General features: G+C 39.5%; 1 protein-coding gene across 2 annotated transcripts in view; it reads right to left on the bottom strand.

The window, feature by feature from the left end:
- Nucleotides 1-3,205: 3,205 nt before the first annotated feature.
- The window catches only part of skila (SKI-like proto-oncogene a), a 31,701-nt gene continuing 19,652 nt past the window's right edge, over nt 3,206-15,254 (bottom strand). For both annotated transcript variants that reach the window (XM_082171890.1, XM_082171891.1), the window contains exons 3-8: nt 15,158-15,250; nt 13,295-13,380; nt 12,285-12,430; nt 10,422-10,684; nt 8,537-8,758; nt 3,206-7,597 (exon numbers count right to left, since the gene is read on the bottom strand). In XM_082171890.1, the coding sequence (XP_082028016.1) occupies nt 7,349-7,597; nt 8,537-8,758; nt 10,422-10,684; nt 12,285-12,430; nt 13,295-13,380; nt 15,158-15,250 (1,059 nt within the window). In that variant the 3' untranslated portion in view covers nt 3,206-7,348. The remainder of the gene's footprint in view (nt 7,598-8,536; nt 8,759-10,421; nt 10,685-12,284; nt 12,431-13,294; nt 13,381-15,157; nt 15,251-15,254) is intronic.

Consider the following 15,254-nt stretch of genomic DNA (forward strand, 5'->3'; position numbering starts at 1 on the left):
GAAGACGCATATAACGGTGCCCCTAGCGGTGATGGGTCGAGAGGCAAGCCCGGATATCCGTGACGGGTCGAGTGGCAGGCGCATATAACGGTGACAGGTCGAGTGGCAGGTGCATATAACGGTGACGGGTCGAGTGGCAGCTGACCCTAGCGGTGATGGGTCGAGTGGCAGGTGCGTATATCCGTGATGGGTTGAGTGGCAAGTGGGTATATCCGTGACGGGTCGAGTGGCAGGCGCATATAACGGTGACTGGTCGAGTGGCAGGCGCATATAAAGGTGACGGGTCGAGTGGCAGCTGCCCCTAGCAGTGATGGGTCAAGTGGCAGGTGCGTATATCCATGATGGGTCGAGTGGCAAGCGCGTATATCTGTGACGAGTCAAGTGGCAGGCGTATATAACGGTGACAGGTCGAGTGGCAGGCGCATATAACGGTGACGGGTCTATAAGGGTGATGGGTCGAGTGGCAGGCACATATAACGGTGACTGGTCGAGTGTCAGCTGCCCCTAGCGGTGATGGGTTGAGTGACAGGTTGAGTGGCCCCTGCCACGCAAAGATGTTACCCCTACTGCAGTAGTGTGTGTGTTGACTACTGTATACTTCACTCCTTGACACACTGAGATGACAAAATAGACAAAAAAAAGACAGGTATATGTTTTAATAAATGCAAATGTAATAGGGAAATTAATGTTGGATGACTACTCTTTACAACATGCATTACCTTTTCATTGAAGGCCAGCTGTATCCTCCTGTGGCATAGCCTTATTCATGGCTAGTGTTTGCATATTTTGCAAATGATATTTCATTCTGTAACCTACTTGTTCTACAGATTAGTGATGGGAGAAACAAAGCTTTTCAAAGCTTTGAATCAATTGAACCAATTGCTTTGCAAAATGATTCACTGTTTCGAAGCGTTCAGAACGCCAAGCTCTGGTGATCTCTTGTTTATATTTTATCATTACACATTTATATCTTAAATATCAATTAATCAAATGTAATCAATCATATTTTAAGCAATCATATAGTTTGATGTGTTTAAAATTATTATCATTTGAAATGTATGTTCAATGCTTTTCTCTTATTAATCTTGATGTCTCTGTGTAGATGACTTAGGGTAACCTTTTGTTCTTTCTGGAAGATAGAGAGTAATGGTATAGGCTATGTAGCTTTTTTCTTCTGGCTACTGCATTTAGGCTTCAAAATTCCTAAAAGTTGTGTTCATCTGTGAAAATTATCTTGTTGGACAAAACGTGTCAGTGTCATAAACTTTTGATGATCACAGAGCTTGTTTTTGTTGTTGTTGCGATAATCCAAAAGCCTATGGGAAAATCCTACAGAGTAACGTCATACCTGGCTGCACCACTTAACCCAAATATTGCACTATCTACAGACAGGGTCCCCGCGGGTCCTTAAAAAGTCTTGAATTAAGTTTTATCTAATGTAGCCAAAGGCCATAAAGTCTTAAATATTTAAAAAATATTTATTTATAATAAAAATAAAAAAATCGTAGGCCTAATTAGGCTATCATTTAAAAATGTCTGAAATTTGGACACGGAAAAACAGGAATCGTTATGTGATGATTAAACTTCAAAATGCGATGATTTAAGTGAGATTAAGGAATACTGGCAGAGAATGAATTTGTATGTTTATTCAGCCCACTTAATGAGACAGGTTATTGCTGAGCGACAGAATACATTTGGTAAGACAAACGCATTTGAAAACACATTTGAAACACTGCTTCGTGAAGTTTCGAAACCTTTACGAATCTTGTTTTGAATGGTTCGGAACCATAGACTGTAAAAGTTCGGAACGCGAATCAAACTGCTAAAGTCACGTGATTTCAGTAAACGAGGTTGTTTCGAAATTTCAATGGTTCACCGCTGGGGGGCATCCACAGAACAAACAAAACAAGCCCTGAAAATGAATACAAGAACACATAATAGACACTTTAATATTTAATGGTATTTGATGATTAGTTAATTGCATTTGATAGATTATACTTTCAATAAAATATTTGCAATGGGTTTGTAAAAGTTGTTTTTATGCAGGTTTGGCCTGAGTTTTTGTCACATTTACACATACCAGGGTAAATAGAAGCATGAAATTGTCCAGCCATGACTTCCTGTTCCACAAGACTGTGATGCAAGGAGGAGGTCCAGTCAGATGATAAAATCTTTTTTTTTTTCGTAACTGCAGACGATCAAATAATAATAAATGAGAAATAATAATATTTCATCCAAAATCAGGATTAAAAGTTTAATAAAAAAACATAACATGAACAGTTAAAATCACTTCTAATATTTCTAAATAAAATATAAGTCACACTCGAGTATAATATTCTTGCCTAAGGAAAAATAAAGTTGTTGAGAGATCTCTCTTTGAAAAAACAGGTTGCAAAAGAAGCAAGGTCTGAGTCCAAAGACTGATCTGTACAGAAATTGGTCTCTCTCTAAAGCATTTACTTTAGCGGAACAGAGCCAAGGTCCATCTTTCATATTGCAGCGAAGCAGCCCCACAAGACATAACTACATGAAACATAGGCCTGTAGCTTTTTATGGTTTTACACCCTATAGTCTATCGTTCTGGATCATATGTTAATCTCAATACAAATACAAAAAGGAAAGAAACTGCTCTTGCCCCCCTTTCCCCTATGCAAGATGTCTTTTCTGCAGGCAATATAGATATAGATATTATCCCCCATTCTCCTAAAAATAATAATATAACATGATATTTCATGACACTAGATGGCCTTATAGCACTATTTGGAGCAAATGAGCTGTTACCCCTGGGTACACATGTAGACGAAAAAAAATATTTTGTTTTAGCATTTTTAGCTTGAATTTTTAAGCATTTATAGGTTTTTTTTATGTGTACTGATGCATTCCTCTCATTCCATTCATTCCTATGGGGGTCAATTTGACCTCTAATCCATTCTTTGTGTGTGTGTGTGTGTGTGTGTGTGTGTGTATTCGTGGTTCAAGTGCGACAAAAGTCATGGGGTCTTGGACCCCTCCGACGAACACTACATTTTTACATTTTTAAAAAAAGGGAAGGATGAGAGTTAAGTGAATTAAATGTCAATTTTAGCTTTAATGCTAACACATTTTAAGTGTTTTCCCATTTTATATTTTACATTTTCATAGCTTGAGTGCTAAATCGGCCAAAGTATATGTGCTAAAAATACAAAAAGTACAATAACACAACCGGTTTGACACTACAGAACTTTACTTGAATTGAATCCAAGTTCATTGTCTATACAATATATATTTACAATGTCTGAAAGAGGGGAAATAAACAATAAAATACTAGATACAACTGAGGTATTAGCTAAAAGCATGTACATGTATTCAACTCGTAAATATCAATCATGATAAACAGTTTGAGATGTGTCATCTGCTTTAGAAAACATCTTATATCACAACATGAGGTAGGAGAGCAACGTCTCATTTTCATGCAAGAGCAAAAAAAACTCTCATCACACTGTAGGATTGGCAACATATGCAATGATACACACAAACACTGCATTTCATATCTCAGAATTACAACTTAAATATCTTTGCTGTTTACAAAAGTCATAAACAATATCATTTCTATTACAGTGTTGAGTGTGTTCTCCAAAAAAAAGCATCACATCTGATTTTTTTTTTTTTTTAGTATTAATGTCTCAGTTACACATTAGAAAAGGTGTGATCGATATAATAGGGACACATGCTGTGCTGGCAGGTAGTTATTTGTATACTACGTGTATTTTTAACAATATAAAAAATGTTCGGTTTATATAATTTTCTTTTGTCTCTTTTTGCCATTAATCAGCTCAAGGGAGCCACATTATTCATTATCCCCAGTAAAATGGGATATTTTCCTTTAGAATGCAAAATACATGGTAGCTTTGCTGGAAAACTCTAGTATTAGGTTGCTTTAAGGTACAATTTTGCTAATTATATTATTCCAGGCCTATACACGTCAGATATTCAACATATTTCACACCTCTCAAATATGTACAACGTTATCTGTATTCATTTTCTTAATACTGCAAAAGCCAAAAACAGGTTTGTTGTTTCTAGAGTCTAAAGAGTACTGTATTCTTATGCCCATAATTCAAATTTAACATGGCATTCTATATAGAAGATATACAGCGCCCCCGTGTGTACAAAATGCAATTTACACGTTACAAATGAAAAGGTATACTCTAAAAAGCTTCAGAAATACACTTTAATACCCAAAAACTATCAAAAACAGCATTGAAACTGGCTGCTACAGAGGTAACTGTGGTGAAAATAAAAGAAACCTAATACTTCTTGTACATAAATTGTAGTCGACACGCTGTGTGTAATGTATTACAGTGACAAAACAAATGCTACAATCTCTCAAAAGAACTACAAATGAAATCATACATTTTATATATATATATATATATATATATATATATATATATATATAAAATTAAATTAAATAAATCGCTCCTTTCAGTAAGCATGTCTCATTTGCCACTCACACACAGTCTCTCATATCAAAAGTCTCTGGTCTCTGGCATCTAAATTAGGCTCTTGAGCACATTGTTGTGTCTATTTACATAAAGACTACTTTTTTCAGACAATATGGAGGAACATTTGTTTGAAAGCTTGTATATGTGAGAGAGAATACAAAAGAGAAGAAAAGAAAAAAAAAAAAATCACTCTTCACTTTAGCAATAATGAATCTTTTGTTTTAGCATAACAATATAGTATCTAACAATACATGCATTACTTCACTCCCTTCTTTGTAAGAATTTCAAATTATGGGGAAGAGGAAAAGCTGAAAAGCGAACCCCACCAAAATAACAACAGGTTGTCAGACTCAGTGGGCTCCAATGAAAGGGGACGAAATGACCCACTGTAGGGAGACAGTGGGTACCGGGCAGCGTACGTCACTGTTCCCAATCCCCGTTGGATGAAGTGTAGGGGTTCTTCTGAGCATCATGCATCCCACCCCCTCACCACCATACACACGTTATCAACAACCACTCTTCAGGCCAAAAACAAAAACCAAAAAAACATTTTAATTAGAGCTTGGGCTACACCCAGCTTTTGCAAATGTGATCAGAAACCTTGAAAGATTATTTATAAGAATTTAGTTAATATATTAATGACTACCGTATGTACAAAGTGTATATAAATCTTTATTAGTTAATACATTAAATAATTTCTGAATAATTTCAAGAAAAGTTAAAAAATGGCAAAGCACTCATTTACAATATAGTCTTGTTTTTAAATTCTTCATTGCTGCGATATATTCACATAAATCAGGGTGTTTTCCTCTTTTTACGTCTAAGAGGTTTTGCACTGTACACATTATCAGGTTTAGAAAAACGCTGATTTTGGAACTGATGAATTGTGCACAGTGGAATGTTCTATACGAGATATGTACATCATGAAAAAAAAAAAAAAAAAGCCTTTATTATTTCAGTCTAATATTGTTTACAAACTCACTTGGAACTGAAGAAAGAATGAACAAACTGCACTACTGGCAAAAACACTTCACTTTCTGTGTCCATCTAACAGTTGATGTATGGTGGGCATCCATTCAGTGGAGAGAAAGCGCACCTCCTCAACCCCCCAGTGACAGAGCTAACCTGACAGCAATAATTCCTTAATATCCCTCCTTCGACCCCCTGTCTGTTTCCTTTGTCTCTGTCAGACCTGTTTGTTTAGTCATCCAGAATAATGACACAGAGGAATGAAGAGGGGGAATATGAAAAAAAAGAAAGAAAGAAAGTTCAGGCAAACCAATCCTAAAACAACGTTTTTTGCTACTTCTGGTTCACGGGGACTTTAACCTAGAATCCAGCATTCAAAAACTGTAGGGAATTTATCAGCATAAAGAAATCAGCTCTGGTTTATGAGAGATTGTGACGTACTTCAATGCTTTACATCTCCAATTACACTTCTAATGGATCCTTGAGGAAATTCACTAAGAAATGTCCAAATTTAAGGAACTGTGTGCTTTGTTTGAAGATAGTATGTTGATTTACTTAGTCTTGAAATTTCCAATCAAATAAACCAACAAGTTCTTTGACACTACAGGAACTCTTTCGATGCTGAACATGAGAGCGAGGTCAACTGCACCAAACCCTGAAACATCATTTTAACAACTGCAGATTTTCCTTGTAGTTAAAGGGATAGTTCAACCAAAAATAAAAATTGTGTCATTCCAAATCGGTTTGAGTTTCTTTCTTCTGAAAAAGAAGATATTTTGAATAATGGTGGTAACCAGACAGTTCACCGCATCCATTGACTTCCATAGTAGGAAAAATATATTTTGAAAGATAATGGGTGCCGTCAACTGTCTGGTTACCACCATCCTTTAAAATATCTTCTTCTTTGTTCAATAGAAGAAATAAACTCATAAAGGTTTGAAACAACATAAGGGTGTGTAAATGATGATAAAATTTCATTTTTTTGGGTCAACCATCCCTTTAAATGGGGGCCAAGTTTCATAGTGTTCTCCAGCAGGGGGCGAATGCGAGTCTTTGCTTACTGCATCACACAGGAATGAACTGAGCTGTTTGTCATATACCAGCCTGCAAAGGGTCAGCAGTGCAGACAGGAAACATATAATCAACACCAGACCGAAAAGACAAACGTCAGGCAGTTCAGGACGGAGGGAAAGAAAATGGAGGGGAGAAGGAAAGGAAGAGGGGGAGGATTATGATCTTAAACCAGGGGGGCCTCAGTAAGGGGCGCCTCTGTTTCTGAATCACTTGTATGAAACAATGACTTGAAATTCTATATAATAATATTTTACTGATATTTTTGTGATATTAACAAAAACTTTTTTTCTGTAAGAAATAATGATACACAATGAGAATAAAAAGTAAACATCCACGTGGTTTCTTGCTGCCGCAGGGCATTGGCGTCTTGCTGTTTGGCATCCTGGGGCTCCATGTGACAGGTAGTATTTTACTGAGTGTCAGTTTTGTTTCCTGTATCCAAAGTGCTTGGACAGGAAAAGCACTCAAGCACTGTCCCAACGACACAGGAGGTAAAAAGTACTGAAAAGAAACACCTCCTCTGTCCCATCAGCCTCTCAGCACGACTATAAATTATGACAAACATGTACATCCAAAAAAAAAAAAAAAAATGCTTGACGACTGGTCGAGGACAGGTTGACTTAGGGAAAAAAAAAAAAGGACACACGAAAAGTCTTTTTAAATTAAACGAACATTAAGGGAACACAAAGGGAAATGTTTATGGGAGAGCTGCTCTTTTCTGCAGAGGTCTTGTGTTTGTCTGTCTCTGCAGGGAGTGGGCAAGCGCGTTCCTGGGCTACAGGCGTGGAAGTGTGCGAGAGACGGGGGCGAGCAGGAGGAGTTTATCCGGAGGTTACCTCTTGGGCCGGTGAAACGGGGGAATGCTGGGATTGGGGGCTTGCGGAGGGGGTCGGGGGCTGAGCAGGGCTACTGCTGCGGCTTCCCTTGGTGCCAGACTGGGCCATCTGCAGCTGAAGCTTTGAGATCAGGAGCTCCAGCTTCTCTCTGGCCTCTCGTTCTCTGCACAGCTCCTCCTGCAGTTCCTGCCGCTCCGCCTCAGCACGCTCCAGACGATAGCGCAGCTCGCACAGCTGCAGACAGAACGAGAGGAGTTAGAAATAGGAACGCACAAAATATTTCATAAAACATTTCAGTGATACCAATTGAATTGAATGTGATAGTAAAACGTCTGTCTACTGTGTCGCTCTATTGCATTCTCTTCACTTTACTATAAAACTAACTAAAGCAACAAGTATTAATGCCTCAGTGACTCACTTTGTGAACAGAGAGTCATTACTTTCAGAAAGTTGAGCAATTTCATATATAATGCAGTGTTATTTCAGTATTATGTGCATACTTTTATAGTATTTATTCGTATTTTGAATTAGCTTTCATTAGTTTTTATTTTAGTTCAAGTTTTATTAATTTTATGTACTTTTTAAATATTTCTAATATAACTTAAATGTTTTTTCTTTCTTTCAGTTTTTCACGTACAATTTGTATTGTATTTGACTTGATTTCAGTTTTATTTAAATTACCAAAACGATTTTTAATAGTTTTGATTTAAAATAACAGATCTGATGACACAGACTCCATTTACCCCTGTATTTAGCGACATTAAAGGCAACAGACGCATAACACACACAAACACTAAATCAATGGTTCTCAAAATGTGATACTCTAACACAATTCTGGAAATAAATAATAGTAATGTCAGCATTACGGATGGGCTACTTGTGTGTTAGGTGGAACTTAGATGGTCTGATTTGATTAGACCGGATATTTGCTCTAAAAAGTTTGAGAACCACTGCCCTAAATAATCGCTGAAATCTGGCCCAGTGTGCAAGTCAGCCAGACACTGGCTCTCCATCTCAGTGTGGGTGCGTATCTCTCTTCCCGTTACTGGTTCACTCCCACACACAGATAAGCTGTGCTGATACATGCAGCATATTGCATTGGGCACAGGAATAATTCACACTGGGTATAGTCATTCTAGAGCACTCAGATAGGCTCTGCCCTCTCGCGTTTACCTGCGCGTTGTACTGCGCCTCCTGTTCTTTGGGTTGGCAGGCACAGCTCTGCTGCCGGAGCTGCTCCAGTCGGTGTTCCAGCTGTCTCTGCTCCTGCCGCACCTCCCCCAGTCTCTGAGCATGCTCAGTGTGCACCGCCTCCAGCTCGTTCTGCAGCTCCAGCTGCTCCGCAGACAACTCCCTCAGCCTGGCCGCCTCGCCCCCGCGCACTGCCTCCAGCTCCTACACACACACGCACATCAAGACATGCATCAAACAATGTGTGGCAAAGGTCAGGGTTTGTAGTGGACGAGTCGAGGGTGATAAAGCTCAACTGGAACATACTCCATTCTGCTCTGGCCTTCACCTTTACATTCACTATACAACAAGGTCCCTCTCTTTTCACAGGACCCACAAAAGAGCTTCTCAGATACACAACTAGTCCATCTCCCTGGCTCTGATCAAACCTCTAGTGAGCTGCCTATTTAGAGGAGCATTTTTAGACATCATAGGCGTGCACCTGACACAGTGGCTGCTCCATACAGAAGGAAGCGAAATCACGCTGCGTTTTAAGATCCCCGTTTAGGCCAAAATCTAGGGCAGAATCGCATGAATCATTTTGAGGATGAAGCGATCCCAGATGCAATACGACAAGCTTAATGATTTTCATCCAAAATGGCAGCAGGAAATAATTATGAATATGCATTGTATAAGCACATATTTATGCATCAGTGTGTGTGTATACATATATAAAATGTATAGATAAAAATTGCATCAAAATTAAAAATGGACAATTGTATTGATTGTGTATTTGCCATATATTATTTGTGCTTATGAAACCTAAGGGCAGGGGGTTTCAAACTAGGGTATGCAAAGGTGCTTGTATTAAGGTAGGATATAATTCATTTAATCCATCTAAATTAAATGTTTTAATAAAATTAATAAAAAAACACATTTACTCAATTTGATATTACTACTTTCATTATTCCTTCTTAAGCATTATTCAGTGATTTTATTCTATTGTTAGCTCCAGTTTTTAACAATAAGAAATAGGTTTATATAAGTTTCTATCTTATTTTCTTTAATAATGAACAGAAAAAAAGTCAACTTTATAGAAAAGAAAAATTCACAGATAATTTTTTTTTTTTTAGGCTTTAGTCAAGTGACCACATAAAAGCCAATTACTTAAAGGGTAACTAAACCCCTGGTCAGAGCCTGACTCCACCCACTGGCAATATTTGAAAAATGCTGGAAAAGTAGGCAGAGCCCAGTGGAGAGGGGGCGTGCATCTGTGACATATCTCTCTGCAGGCAAGGGCGTGGTTAACTGGTACCCTCTGATGTCAGAGGGTACCACAACTTCCAATAGGAAAATTCAACTGCAGTAGCCACTGTTCAACCTGAAGAGGGCAGCACTCAGACGTTTTTACACCATATTTTGTAAAATTAAAACACTTTAAACACAAATGTCAAAAAAACTACTTGAATCAATGAACAGCACTAATAAAGCCCCATTCTTACAGATCATTAACAAAAAAAGTTGGTTTAGGGTTTAGTTACCCTTTAATTGTAGAAACACCATGTTGTCATTTTAAAATCATGCTTAATATTTTTTCCTTAACAAAATATAAATCAGTCTAACACATTAAATATATATGGTCACCTTTAATTTATATTTAATTAAACACATTATTAGAGTACTGCACTGTTAGCACATTAACATGAGTCTCTATTGTAATCAACTGTGAGCATTAGTCAAGAGTACGAAGCCAATAAGTTACTTATGAGTTATAACGCATCCTTAAAAGATTGCTGCCTATGTAGACAGCAGACACAGAGCTCATTAGAGTTTGGAACAGAGCCTCTGTGTCTCAGGTAGGGATGATTTAGGTAGGGATGCGTCTCACCATCTCCAGCTGTAGCTGTTTCTGAAGGGTGGAATTGAGCTTCTCTTGCTGCCGCCGGTACATCTGCACAATCTCCAGCATGATCCTGTCCTTGTCGTCCTCTGTTCCGCTGTCTTTTCCCGCCGTGGGAATGGGGGCGTGCTGCTTGCAGCCCGAGCTAGTCTCCATGGCGACTGGCGGAGGAGGTTGGCGGCGCTCGTGCGCTTCGCCCGCGTGGTGGGATTTGGCCTCCTCTGCGACAGAGGAAGGAGATGCGGGAAGATCTGAGGGAAAGGGAAGAAGAGTTAACCACACTCACGCAATCACACACCTTTATCTGTCGTGTGCTGAAAGTCTGTGTGACTAATTCTCTGTGGGTGTCTCTTTTTGAAGGTCAGCATAGAGGGGAACGTATCACACAGAAATGGGAGGCAAGTGGAAAGTAGAGATTTTCTCGATTTGAATTTTTTTAGTGCTGCTAAGGTGCTACACAGGCTCGACATACAAATCACCTGAACCAGGCATACCGCAGCTGCCTAGCATGTATGTTTAGATGAGCAATACGGGAGTCCATAGGGACTGAGAGAGAAAGAGTGTGTGTGTGTGTGTGTGAGAGATACGGCTCATTTAAATGTAGGACAGGCAGGCTGCAGGTCTAGCACTGCAGAGCCGAATAACAGCCTCGCTCTGCTGCTAGCCTCTACTGTGACTAAGACCTGTCTGTCACACTCAGAAGAATGAGTCAGAGATGGAGAACGAGAGACGGAAGAGACACGGGGGAGCAAGGATGAGAACAAGTACATGGAAAGAAGAGAGACAGATCGAGGAAGAGATAGAGAGGGTGCACATATACATGGAAGAAAGCAAGACAGATAGAGGAAAAAAAGGAGGCAGGGTGGAGAAAAGGTGCATAGAAAAAGACTGACAGATTGAGGAAGAGGGACAGGGGGAAGAAAGACAGACAGATGAAGGAAAAGAGAAAGGGGGAGCCTGGATAGAGAATGGATAGATGCAACAAAAAAAGAGAGAGACAGATGAAGAAGGAAAGACAAGGATAGCTTGGATAGAGAACAGATACATGGAAGAAAAAGAAATGAGAGACAGAGGAGGCAAGATGACAAATGAGTGGATATAACTAAACAAATACCGACTCAGGAAAGAAAGAAAAACAGATGATGAAAAAGAGACGAGGGAGCCTGGATGGAGAAAAAATACATGAAAGAAAGAGAGACGGATTGAGAAAGAGATGGGGAAGAAAGAGAAAGAGATAAAAGGAGAGAGTCGGGAGACAGGTTGAGATCGAGAGAGATGAAGAGAGGCTGGGAGCCTGAACGGAGAACGGGTACATGGAAGAAAGAGAAACAATTGAGGATGAGAGATGGGGGAAGAAAGATAGACAGACTGAGAAGAGAGAAAAGGGGAGCCAGGATTGAGAACAGACACATAGAAGAAGGGGACACAAAAACAAGAGAGAGAGAGAAAGCAGTAAGCACAGAGAGGTGAGTGGTGGGCCAGAGGGGGTTGAAGAGGATCAAAAAGTGTAGAAAAGGAAAAGTGAGGCACAGAGAGAAAGGAGGAGAGAGAGAGACGTGAGGAAAGATGGTGTGCTGCGGTGGAGACTGGAGACCCCTCCCCCAGTACTCTATTCTAGAGCGATCTGACACTCGCAGGGACAGCCAGCGGCCTCTTTTCATTCTCTCTCTTCACTGGCAACTAAATGTGAGCTGTACTAATCATTAGCAAGACACTTTCAGCAGCTCCTCACCTTTTGAGTCAGTCAACCACATACATGTCCATAAACATCTCACCTCATCATTCTTGTACATTTTGTGCATGCATGTAGATTAATTTACTAGGATAACTAAATAGTGTGCGTGTACTGACCTGTGGTGGACTGGCTGTCATGGGTGAGTGCTCTCCTGCTGTAGTGCTGTTTAAGCAGGGCCCCCAGAACCTCGTGGCTCACCTCTGCCTCCTTCCGTAGGGACACGTTAGGGGCCACCATCTTATCGTACGTGTACAGGTAGTAACTGCAAACATAACAGACCCTCAGATTAGTGCACATACAACACTGAAACTGAAAACTCCAGCAATAACAGGAGAATTGTTGCTCTCAGAAAGCCATTCACACGTTCAGCTGAGCAGGTAATGATGCACTACAGAGCTAAATCGCAATAATCAGATCAGACTGGAAATAAATTAGCATTTAAAAAAAATAGGGTCTAGCTGAAGTGTGACAATGCAATAGCCTGGAAATCCAGACCCAAATCCGAAAGATTAAGGGTCTGGCATTGAGTAATGAAAATCGCCCAACTCGAGGGGCGGTACCAAGCATGCATTTGAAAATCTCACTGCACGCAATTGGATAACACTACGACCAATCAATGTCGTGCGCTGTCGTCATCTGTTTAGCTCGCCTCTGGCCCGTCTATATCAGAAACACCGATGTGATTGGTGCAGCTCATTACTCAATGCCAGCAAATTCAAATTGTGCTCTCGCGAGAACTCTGGATTTCCAGGGTAGCAATGCAATGCAATGACTTTTTTCTTGTCGACTGCCTCCAAGCCTTCAGGTCAAGTGTCTTATTCTTCAATGAGGTTTGCAAATATACATTTTAAATACATTTTTACATTGTCTGAAAAGATGGGTGATGAAAATGCCATCACATGCCATCATAAGTGATACGTGATTTGTTATGAGGTTACTAGGGGTGTTTCGTACAGGCCAAAATCAAAAGAACCAAGGTTTCTATGATATTCTCATCCCTAGATTCAGTGTATATGACATCTATGGAATTTTACCCATTTTATCATATGCACTTGCTTCTTCTTCCTATTGAAATCCTGAAACAAGGCCGAGGTTAAAAGGGAATGCTGGGGGAAAAAGGCCATACCTCGGGTGGACGATGGGGCAGTGTCCTGGTTCCTCTTTGATATCGGGAAAGAGTCGACTGAAAACCAGTGAAGACTGCGAGTTGCCCTGTACACACAAAAACAAGCACATATCAATATTAATGAAGCACTTTGAATATGAAATGACTGTTTGAGCTGCATTAAAATACGTCTCTACACATTTGTGCATGAATAATACAGAAGTTCTTTAAGGTCTCATTACACACAGATTATCAAGAGCATTTGCGCAGGAGCAGCCGAACAGCAATAATTACACAAAAATGTACAAACACACAGAGGGAAACTTGGTGAGGGCAGTGAGGATGCCTGAAGCAGAGTAAACAAAGAGAGCAGTACAAACATCTTGCTGTAATATCATGCATGCATGAGAGGAGCTCATCCATCAGTGGCCACAGAGCAGAGGTTGACAGACATTAATGAAGAGGATAAGAGAAAGACAGCATTTAGTGAATCAGCCCGGGTGGGTTTCTGACTTGATGTAAATGCTTGGTAAACTGTACTGGGGGAAAGTGAGGCTCTGTTTACACCTTGTTTTGAAAATGTGTCTCAGATGTTTCTCATGTTAAGGGATTTTGAAAGGATATATTTACACTACTAGCACAAAGCTGTCAAAGGTGGAAAATCTTTTGGGCTTCATGTACACTTGTATTTAGCATTATCTGTTTTGAACTTTTTTAATGTAAGAAATTAATATTTTTATTCAGCAAGGATGCATTCAACTGATTAAAAGTGACAGTAAAGACATCTACCTCAAATAATTGTGGTTCTTTTAAACTTTTAAATAATCAAAGATAAAAAAAAAATAATAATAAAGGGTTTATTGTTTATTAAGCAGCAAATCAGAATGTGGTTCTTTTAAACTTTTAAATAATCAAAGATAAAAAAATAATAATAATAAAGGGTTTATTGTTTATTAAGCAGCAAATCAGAATATTAGAATGATTTCTAAAGGATCATGTGACACTGAAGACTGGAGTAATGATGCTGAAAATTCAGCTTTGCCATCACAGGAATAAATTACATTTAATTAAAATAGAAAGCAGTTCTTTTAATTGTAATAATATTTCAGAATATTACCGTTTTTACTTAAATAAATGCAGCCTTGGTAAGCACTAGAGACTTATTTAAAAACCTTTAAAAATAACTTACCAACCCTGAACTTTCAAAAGTTAGTGCATGTTAATAATAAACAAGGCCCTCCTCTAAAAATGGTTTGCATGAAACAGTTTGGAGCCTGTTTACGCCTGGCCCTGCCCACTTCTGATTAGAATGACTGTTGGGTCTCTGGTGTGTGTGTGTGTACAGTTAGATATTTCTGAATGAAATGAATGACTGAGTGAGTCAAAGACAGAACGAGAGGAAGGGGTGTGAATGAGGGAGTTGTCTAGGGGTGGGTCGGAAGGGTGAGGTCGGTTTTGAGGCCTGTAATGAGTCTGAGTGAGCAAGATAGTGAGAGCCTGTGTCTCTATGATGAAGAGGGTGTGTGTGGATGAATGGGGAGGCCGTTCTGTGCCTGCGTGTAAACAGAGGCAAGGAGGATACGGACCACTTGAAGAAGAATTCATTTGGAGATATATGGAGGCTGTTTAGTTGTGTACAAATACAGTTTATTTCAGCTAAAGAAGCTACATTTATCAAATCATTTTGTCAGATTATTACTTATTAGTGCTTTAACTGTTCTTTCATACTAAGCAGAGTTGGAGGTTTGAGACGGTCTCTATTCAAGAAGACATGAGGAAATAGAAAGTAGAAAATAGTTGCCCAGGACCGTTGCCAAGATGCCTGCGAGTAGCCTTGCATTAAAGGACCTTTGGTGTAAAGCGATGCAGTAACATAGACAGTACCTTTTTCTCCAGGACGTTATCAGACAGCTTGCTGTTAGGTGGGCAGAGTGCAGGACTGGACTTCCTCCCGTGACTGTCGTCATCCACCACCTTCTGC

This window comes from Leuciscus leuciscus (assembly GCF_965113295.1).
Source record: "Leuciscus leuciscus genome assembly, chromosome: 6".
NCBI lineage: Eukaryota > Metazoa > Chordata > Actinopteri > Cypriniformes > Leuciscidae > Leuciscus > Leuciscus leuciscus.